This window comes from Amphiura filiformis, chromosome 14 (genome assembly GCF_039555335.1).
Source record: "Amphiura filiformis chromosome 14, Afil_fr2py, whole genome shotgun sequence".
NCBI classification, from domain to species: domain Eukaryota; kingdom Metazoa; phylum Echinodermata; class Ophiuroidea; order Amphilepidida; family Amphiuridae; genus Amphiura; species Amphiura filiformis.
The window spans coordinates 28448830-28459402 of NC_092641.1; the positions used below are offsets into that span (position 1 = coordinate 28448830).

Below are 10573 nucleotides of genomic sequence, written 5' to 3' on the forward strand. Positions count from 1 at the left end.
CGTGTAATTGAATGGGATTATTTTGAAATTTTAAAACGCTTGAAATATCACAAACAAATAGGCCTATGTTGATAAATAATATAAATACAAGCTAAAACCGTCGGGGTTCGATAATGAACCCCACAAAACTAACCGAGTATATGGAAAATGCCATACGGCCGGGCGGTTTCACGAGTTGCCGGCTCGATCATGTCATCCGCCGCCTGATAAGATAAACAACTGGTATTTCGTTCTCAATATGCAAATTAGGCTCAATGAATATTTCATTAGTTTATATCATAATATAAAAGAACATAAGAATCTTTAAGAATAAAGGTATTAAAAAGCTAAATACAAATTGTAATTTAGGTTATTTTATTAGAACTGATCATCCTTACTTATTTGTAATTTATGCCATGAAAAAGGTAGAATTGAATCAATTTTCAAATTTCATTTGGGGGGCACATAAAAATCCCAAAATATGCCAAACCTAAGTAAAGCCTACCAAAGGTTGTGTTCTTTTTAACCTACATTATGCTCCTAAGTTATGTACTGATTATATCATGCAAACAAATATAAGATTGTGCCATTTAATTAGTTAAAATTAATTAATTAATTAGTCATAAAATGAATAGAAATAGGTAAAAATGTGCTCATTTGATTAGTTTTTGGCATTCGTTGAATTAATTTTGTGGTCAACAAAGGCCAAAAACTAATCAAATGAGCACATTTTTACCTATTTCTGTAAATGATGCATTAAATTAGACCAATATTTAAAGAAAAACAGCTATTTATGCACTGGAGAACTGTTTAAGTTCAATAAATACCCTTCTAGACCCAGAAAAAGTCCCTAGGATTCAGGGCCGGAAATTACCTTTTTGGGGGCCCTGGACCAGGCCAAAATTTGGAGGCTCCAAAGGCACCGTAAGGAAGGCATGTGCACTCAAGTGGCCAAGTTTTTAAGATTCTACTAGACCAGGCTTCCTCAAATAGATTTGTTGAAGCGCCACATGAAATTAAAAAAAAAACTGCAAAGCGCCACTCAATGGCTGCGAATTCGTGGGGGGAGTCAGAGGGGGGTTTCCCCCCTTTGAAGCTATCGATTTTTTTTTAATTTGAGGTGCAAATGACGCCATTTGGTGCAACATTTTGTACTATTTTAGCCTGTCTTTACAAGGATAACATGGGAATCGCATTTTTTTTAAAAATCTAAACGGCGCCGCGCGCCACTCGGGAAGCCACGGCGCGAAAAATTTCACATTTAGACTATTTTAGCCCGAATTGAAGCTAAATTTTGTTATATAACAGACCAGTTTGCGCGAAGCGCGCAAAAAATTGTAATCTTTGTAGGTTATTTCGGCCCAAAACATGGTGTTTTTTTGCTAAAAGGGAAGATGCCCACTACACAGGGCAATTTTGGGGGCCCTGGGCCCGGGTCCATCTGGCCCTGTGGTAAATCCGGCCCTGCTAGGATTAGGCCTATACCATTTTGTGCTGGTGATTGCATTATAATAACCCTTTAAATGATGTCAAAAGAAATAATCAGTTACATTAATTATCCGAGGTCAAAGGCAATCAAACAGAGGGGTTCAGGCTATGTTGCTGTTATGCATACGGGCATATTGAGCTTATAATTTACGTATACGGGTACCTCTTGTACTGTAGTATTACTAAATCACCAAAACGAATTGTAACGTAGGTATGCAGAAAAGAGTTGTATTAACATTAACAAAGTATGTGTCCACAGATTAGCCTTTGACGTGTATTGTCGCTTTCTTGAAATATCACCAAAATATCAAATTTTTGAAAAAAAAAACGCCCCAAAATTTAAAACAAACATGAACCTTCCAAAATAAAATGCACATTCGCACTCGGTGGCCCGGTTATTACCTGGCGCTGTGAGTTGTTATTCCTCATAACTGTACCTCATATCATAGCTGTAAGTTTGCCCGTACCCCAGTCCTTAAAGAAATTGAAAATGTCATATAATAGTTGTATTCTATTCCAAACTGTATAAAAGTTGTTTTATAACTGTATACTATCAAAAACTCCACTATTTAAACAAGCAAAACTAGTTTACTCACGATTCTACGATAAAAGCCTCACAGCAGAAATATATTCTCGTCTCCATTGAGTGGTACGATGCTTTCAGTTGGCACATTGTAACTGACTATCTAATGTGCAATTGTGGAGATACCACAGATGGGAGATACACATCCAATGCCGGGATCAAATGCCCATCTGATTCGCATTACTAGTATGAAGCCAATTGACATCTGAATTGACAACTCCTTCTGTGATGGGGTTGAGTTATGCTGATGTCAGACGATTAGATTTTCAGAGCCAACTTGAGCTTTTAACCCACTGAGAGTTAATGTGATTAATGACAGCGCCTTGCAAAAGCTCAAGTTGGAAGTAAAATGGTGCGTGTGACTGGTATTTTTTCTTCGACTTTTATTCCCATCTGGGAATCCAAAAGTTGTGCCAGAATAGAGCACTGTCCTATTCTGAGCCAAAAGTTGTTTGACTTTTATATTAACTGCCCAATCAGATACCAGAATACCACAGCCTGTGGGGAAATATGGAATGTTGGCAGGGACTGCATGGAATTGCAAATTTCTGTTATTTGTAAACTGGTCTTCAACTAACATAAACACTTTTTATCACAGGCATAATGCTCCAAAATGATGAAAAGAACTTCAGATTTTATAGATTTTTATAGGGAAGAGGAGATAATATGGAGTGGATATAAAGTAGCATAAAGGTCTAGAGAGACCAAATTAATACTCAATATTACATTTCTCAACACACTCACACAGATGATGAAATGGAATTATATCCTATGATTTTCTAAAACAATTACATTTATGTTTTCAATATAACATGTAATATGACTAGTTAAATCTTGGAATTTAATAATTTCCCAATTTGTTTGCAATTTTGGAAAGAGAAAAGGAAAGAGTGTCCCTTAACAGAATCACACAGTCAAATATGTCAACTATAGGTCAAAAGAGTTGTGCATAAAAGTTGTGTGTGTGTGACTTGAAAAGCTTCAGTTTATTCAAGTTCATCTGATTTCTGTCAAAATGAAAGTCAAATGCAAAGTCAAATGCAAAGTCGAATGGTGTGACAACAGCATTAGATTTATTTTAACGCCAAGCTCAAAATGAACCCGATAAGACGATCAGTTTTGATTGGATATCATTGTAGTCACTGTTACTGCGTTTACCAGGGGACATGGGATGGCTAAATGGAGAGTCGTGTATGGGCGAGTTGTGTTTGGGCGAGTTGTGAGGCGAGTTGTGGTTACCGTAGTTGATGTTGTTGTAAAAATATATAGAAACACTGCATAAAATTGTATTAATTGAATGAGTTGTATAGCAGTTAGTACACATGTGACAGTTCAAAATTCAGATCAGTTTCTCATAATGTACTAACCGCTATATAGTTAGCAGTTGTAACTGGGTTTTGGAGGGTCAGGAGGGCATGAAGGTTGATAAATTAGTATTATAACCAGGTTTTTGTATTATAAAAAGGTCATGAGGGTCACAATAATACAAAGATGTGTCTGCGATGTTTTTATTTGTAATGGTGACAAAATGTTATTGTACAGACTTGACATTTAGTATGGAATATTTGTTCGCAAAATTCCAAGACGGGGTTGGAAGGGGTCTGCAAAACTGCATGGGCTAAATATTAATTGGGGTGTGTCGGGAGATGCTGTAAAATAATTTTTGACAGCAAATGTGCTTTCCATTAGTGTACATTATGGCGCTCATCTTAATACTAATTATGGCGTGTCCGTCCTCTGTCCGCGCGCTATCGCGTGCGCGTGGCTCGCTAACGCGTGCTCGCGGTGCGTATAACGCGAGCGCGCGGTGCGTATCGCGTGTGCGCGGTGCGCTATCGCGTAGTGCTGCGGAGTACCGACGGGCGCAATGCGAGCATCGGAAAGCATTACAGTGACTAACAGGTGCATCTCATCGGACCAATAGGCCTATTTTAAAGACATGATTAACATACCCGTTTGCGTTCACATTTCTCCCGATTGAATTGACGGCCTACATCCAGACACTACTAAAATTTCGGGGTATTTTTGGGTCCTCCGATGTGGTTGCAGGACAGGGTTTGGAAGAGGCGAACGATGGGTTTTCAGATTAAATAGGTTCCGAAGTAAGCGTCACAGCTACAAAACAGAGTCGATAGTTGTGTCTTAATCATTGAGAGACATAATCGTATAGTAGTTTGAAAGGTCAGGACAAGTATTATAGGTAACGGGCGTTGGGTAATTAGAGATAGGCCTATCACGAGAACCGCCCAACCCGAGAACCGCGAAATCTAGTAATATATATTTTTGCACATAACCTGGTTATTATGGTGACCTCCATGTCCTCCTGAAACATCTGCACCATATAGGCCTAACACAGTTTATTAGCTTGTAGGTTACTGTAATTGGAGATTGTCACTCGTGCACACATTTATAAAGTGCTTCTATACATAAAAACAACAACAACTAGTGGCAAATGGTGGTCATATACCACACACTTGGGCGGAGCGTGTTGGTGTTGTGGAGATAGCTGACCCCCTGCAAAATGTTCCAAAATGTTCCCCTGGTCATGAGGTTTGTTGTCACCGAGTTTGAGTCCTGGACCCCTTACATATGTCCAGAAAATGCATTTCTAAAATTTGACCTCTGCATGACCTTTGACCTGATCCCTGCAAATTGTTCACCTGGTCATGAGATTTGCTATCACTGAGTTTGAGCCCCACCCCAGCTAGGTAACAAGTACAGCAAACACAACTCGCCCCACTACTCACTCTAAAACTCGCCCCACAACTCGCCCTACAACTCGCCAAATCACAACTCGCCCATACACAACACGCCATTTGGACACTCCCCGTTTACCATACACGCCGTATGTGTCCTTTGACTCCTTTCTTATAAACCATAAATCAACGACGCGTAGGCTTATACTGCTGCTTAGCTCGTGCAAATGTAGTTGAATGTTGACCTTTTTAATATTAATTGACAACGGAGTCTTCAATGTTTGCAATAATACGTATTCCATTATATTCTTAAGGTTTCAAACTTAACATTTTAATACTGCTGCCTTTGAAAATATCACCAACACGCAAACCAATAGTATTGGTCTTTGACGACGGAATATGTCAACGAAAATGTAAACATCACCTTCGGGAATGTGAGAGTAGATCATTGCAACCGTTTGTATATCAGCATTTACTGGGTAGATTGTTCGGTGTTTGGTCCGGATTCGACCTATTGAAGGTAAAAATGTTGTTTTTTAATCGGTAACTGTAGTTATTTAACTATATTCTGCTTCCACAAATCAGTGAGTAGGGGGGGGGGGGGCAGATTATATTCATACGAGTACAGACTGTTAGCTTTTATAGCATGTATCTTTATTTTCTTCCTGTATTTATATATACGGTCCACAACTTAAAAGTTCCCCCCTAATACTTTTTAGAATTAGTCCAAAAATATTTTACGATATGTAAAAATGTAAATGGTTAATTGTGTAAGAAAAGAGGCTGTTTTTGTAAGAAAGAGTTGCACCCGAGTCCATAGCATAGTAGTCAGATTTTCTTTAACAAACACATGAATAGACATGGCCTACTGTATTGTTTGGGAGCTGACTCCTATGGACTCAGATGCAACTTTTAACACTGTTTATAACGGTCTTTTTTTACACTGAACGCAATGACGTGTGACGCTATAATTTGGTCCATGTTGTGTAAAACAAATACGGCTACCCATACCTTTTTATAGGTTTGCATTTGGTCAAATATTTTTAAAAGTATTTAGGGGAAACTAATAAGTTATTTGTGGTCCAAAATGTTTGGATTTACATGTAGGACATAATAGGATGTTCACTAAATAATCTGGAACATGCTGTAGGAATTATAAAGCATCGAATGCTTGATTTCATATGACAATGCGGGTAGGAAGATTTGTATGAAATGATTTGTATTCAGATATTGATGCAGTCTTAATATATACATGTACCGGTACCTATTATATGACACATTTGAATGTTCTATTAAATCATTAAATCATTTGATTTTGACAGTAAAGTAATGTCAATTATTACTAAAAGTCATTGGGTAGTTATCCGCTAGTTTCCCAAAAAGTCTTCCGGTATCCACTTCCTGAAAGTTATCCACTATGCTTTCCCAAAAAGTTATCGGGAACCTACTTTATATCGAAAAATGAGACCTTTTCGGATAACTTCCCAATAATAAGCCAAATTGCCTAATAAATGTGTGCATACTCATGAATTTGTATTTCTGCATTCCTCAAAAGGTCAACAGGAAGTCTCCAAAGAGGTACTAGTATATTGTCACCAAAGGTTATCCGCTAGGTCCCCGAAAAGTTATCGGCTAGTTATCCGCTATTTTCCAAAAAAAGTCTTCGGGTAGTTATCCGCTAGTTTCTCCCCAAAAAGTCACCCGGTACCTACTACCTGAAAGGTATCCACTATAGTTTCCCAAAAAGTTATCGGGTAGTCACCCGCTACCTATCTAATTTGCATGTGAAATTTGCTGGTGTCTACCCGGTGGCTATCTGGAAGTTATCCGCAAAGGTCTCATTTTTCGATATGGGCAGATCTTCATTTTTCCCATGTCTCTATTCAGGTAAGCAGGCAGTAGCGACTTCAGGGTTGTCTCTTGATGCGATCTCACAAAACAAGGTGAACAAGGGTCATAAGTAACCTCCCTTATGCGTAGTTTTTTGGCCGGTACTGTCTTATTTTTCAACCGATCTTTTTAAAGGTGTCCAAATGTGCAAGAAAATGAGCAGCTACAGATCAGCTGGTACCCTAAACTTTTTGAAACACCGCCTTTTTTTGGGGGGGGGGGTATACTGCTGGGATACTGGGAATTTATATCTGAAACATCTCTCGTAATATACCTTCTGTCATCAAAAGGTCATGTTTATTATTGTACCATAGTACCATTAAAACAGAAAATCACCTTTGACCTTTAACCTTTGACCCTTAACTATATTTTCACGTTTTCAGGTATTAGTACAAGATCAACTTACGTGTACTGTTACAAGATTGACTGAAACCACTTGATTCCAAAACAATTATGTCTGACGATCATTTTGGTAAGTAAAGGCCAAAATACAGCAGGGCAAGTTTTTGTAATTAAGAAATATTATCTTGTTTTGCCAAATGAAGCATAGCTTAAACCCCAATCCTTTAATGCTTAATTGTGCACAATAATATCATGCAAGATATTCTGATACTGAACGGGCGTGCACATTTTGTGTTGAAGCGGGCAACTCGTGGCACGCGGTACTCCCGTGCCGCGGAGTGACCAAAGCAGGCGTAATTGATTGAGCTACTTAGTTTGTTGTTATCTTCCGCTGGCAAACATGATGGGGGTGAAGTGAGGGGGGGTGAGGAGCAAAGTGAAATTCAGGTGAGGGAATACATTTTGCGCAATTGCAAATTTTACCAATTTTGGTTTTATACGCGGCATTTGTTCCCCATGCCCACCCCTCTTTGCGCCGCCATTGGACGATGAAAATTATACACTAAACGACTGGTTTTAAAATGGCACCAGCATATTTATTTTGTTACTTTGTTTCTAAAAAAAAAAAAATCTAAAACGCTTCATATTATAATAGTAATATTATTATTGGATGCATTATTTTCGTGCGATACGAGAATATTTTTGTGCTTACTTGACTTCGACTCGGTCGGTATTTTAATGACGCATGCGGTATATATGCGGCACCACTTTTTTGGAACCTATAGCGCTAACGGGTACCGCGATACGGGTACCGCGATACGGGTACCGATCGATCGGTACATTGATACGGGCACCGATGGGTCTTTCTATCACACCCTGGAAATGTAATCAATTGCATCGGGCGTAATAATGAGCATTTGAATAGTGCTCACAACCGTTTATTACGATCGCTTTTATTTAAGGCGCCCTCAATTTAAGGTTTACTGACCTATTACGTAAGGTGTACGTACAATACTTGCAAAGCTACATTCGTAGAGTGTACTTGTTCATTCATTTATAAATCTTGGAGATGCATCGATTGGTGCAGCTTACGCAAAACTGTAACCCTCAAGTTGTGGGTCCCATAGATAAAAGTGGTTGTTATCTATAGGCGAATAAACGGTGTACATGATGTTTTGTTTGAAAAACGAATAAATGATTTCATCAAACAACTGTGAGCTAGCCTGATCGAATGAGCGTGTTTCGTATAGTGAATACCGTATACCGTATAGGCTTACAGTATACTTCTATGATATCGCAGCCTTATAGAATCAAACTATAAAGTATATTCATGATATGATATTCAATCCATCGTTGGACATTTTTCCAACAAATACAGGCTGCCTGCAAATGATCTGCCAGTCATGCATACCGTGCATCGCTCGGTAGCCTGGATTTGTTTGAAAAACATCCAACGATGTGTTGAATAAGCCTATACATTCATAGAAATGACTTGTTCGCCTTGTTGGCGCAATTCAAAAGGAGTAAGTTTGGACAACTCAAAAATAGTGTAAAAGTTGCCAAAACAAAATTCATTTTAGTTATCCAAACTTAAAAAATGCCGAAAAAGCTAAAAAAGTTCCGTCGACTAATCAACTTTGTTGGCATTACTTAAAAAGTTGATGTAAGTCGTTGCGTCAACCTTTTAAGTAATGCCAACTTCTGAATTCAAATTCAAAGAACCAATTAGTTGAGTTATTGTAACTCAACATGTAAGTTGATGTAACTCGTTCATATTAAGTTTCTGGTACTTATTGTTTTGAGTTATTCCAGTTTGGTACTTTGTTATTTAATTCACGTAATTGGATCATATTCTGCACAATTAGCAGTATTCAAATATTTGTTTTTGTAATCAGTGCAAAATTTTGTATACTATAGCACACCTCTAGAAAAGTATGCTAAATGTAACAACTCAATAAGGTATTAAAGTGCAAATGAGTGCGACCAACATAATGATATCGAGTCAGCGTTACTCAAAATTGTACGCGTTGGCATTACTCGGAAAGTTGACGCAACGACTTACATCAACTTACTGAGTAATGCCAACGAACAATTTCTATGAGTGTAGACGCGATGCATTTCTTAAATTGTATAATGAAATCATTTTCATTTTTTAAACAGCTTTGACAACTGAATGGGCACCCGCTGATAGTCTAACACCTAAAGCTGGGGACATTATAGAGTTCAATAGAGGCCCTTACAATCACGTTGGAATTGCAGATGGAAGAGAAGGCATTTACCACTTCAATGGAGAGCCGGGAATACCTGAACCATTTGCACGTCAAAGGGAGTCTGCTTGTTGGCGACATGACACAATAAACGATGTTGCCAAAGGCGACTGCGTGCGAATCAATAATTCTCTAGACAGTAAACGTAACTTTACAGCATTTGACCGGGATTACATTATTCGACGATGCGAATGTTCTCTTGGATTATTCGTGAATAAATTTGACATTGTTGTTAATAATTGCGAGCATAAAGCCACCGAGATGAGATATGGCTTATCAACAAGTCAACAAGTGACGACGCTCATCCTTAAAGGAGTCTACACTGTGGGGATGTCCACTGGTGTCGTTGCTGGAGGAGTAGCGCTTGGTCCCGTTGGGGTGGCTGCCGCTGGTGGAGGACTTTTGGTGGCAGGAGGAGGACTTTTACTGGGATCTGTGATTAAAATGATTAAAAAGAAAAACAATGATATATCCTAAGTGAAAAACATATGTGGTCTACATCCACTATAGTACTAAGGTTGGCTGGTCTAAGGTTCGTTAGTTCTAAGGTGCGCTTGTCAAAGCTTCGCTGGTCCTAAGGTGCGCTAGTCAAAGGTTCGCTAGTCCTGAGGTGCGCTAGTCAAAGGTTCGCTAGTCATAAGGTGAGCTAGTCAAAGATTCGCTAGTCCTAAGGTACGCTAGTCAAAGGTTCGCTAGTCCTGAGGTGCGCTAGTTCAAGGTTCGTTAGTCCTAAGGTTCGCTAATCAAAGGTTCTCTAGTCCTAAGGTGCGCTAGTCAAAGGTTCGCTAGTCCCGAGGTGCGCTAGTCAAAGATTCGCTAGTCCTAAGGTGCGCTAGTCAAAGATTCGCTAGTCATAAGGTGCGCTAGTCAAAGGTTCGTTAGTCCTAAGGTGGGCTAGTCAAAGATTCGCTAGTCATAAGGTGCGCTAGTCAAAGGTTCCCTAGTCAGGTGCGCTAGTCCTGAGGTGCGCTAGTCAAAGATTCGCTAGTCATAAGGTGCGCTAGTCAAAGGTTCGCTAGTCATAAGGTGCGCTAGTCAAAGGTTCGCTAGTCCTGAGGTGCGCTAGTCAAAGATTCGCTAGTCATAAGGTGCGCTAGTCAAAGGTTCGCTAGTCATAAGGTGCGCTAGTCAAAGGTTCGCTAGTCATAAGGTGCGCTAGTCAAAGGTTCGCTAGTCCTAAGGTACGCTAATCAAAGGTTCTCTAGTCCTATTAAGGTGCGCTAGTCAAAGGTTCGCTAGTCATAAGGTGATCTAGTCAAAGATTCGCTAGTCCTAAGGTACGCTAGTCAAAGGTTCGCTAGTCCTGAGGTGCGCTAGTTCAAGGTTCG

General features: G+C 39.3%; 2 protein-coding genes across 2 annotated transcripts in view; one reads left to right on the forward strand and one right to left on the reverse strand.

The window, feature by feature from the left end:
* LOC140169335 (uncharacterized) overlaps window positions 1-2326 on the reverse strand; it is a 49131-nt gene extending 46805 nt beyond the window's left edge. Inside the window, exon 1 of the mRNA XM_072192591.1 lies at window positions 2064-2326. The gene's annotated coding sequence lies outside the window, so the exon portion shown is untranslated. The remainder of the gene's footprint in view (window positions 1-2063) is intronic.
* Window positions 2327-5022: 2696 nt separating this feature from the next.
* Window positions 5023-9822, forward strand: LOC140168995 (phospholipase A and acyltransferase 2-like). Its single transcript, XM_072192291.1, has 3 exons — window positions 5023-5266; window positions 7020-7108; window positions 9139-9822. The coding sequence occupies exons 2-3, from the start codon at window positions 7090-7092 to the stop codon at window positions 9720-9722; spliced, it is 603 nt and encodes a 200-aa protein (XP_072048392.1). The 5' UTR covers window positions 5023-5266; window positions 7020-7089; the 3' UTR covers window positions 9723-9822.
* The last annotated feature ends 751 nt before the right edge of the window (window positions 9823-10573 follow it).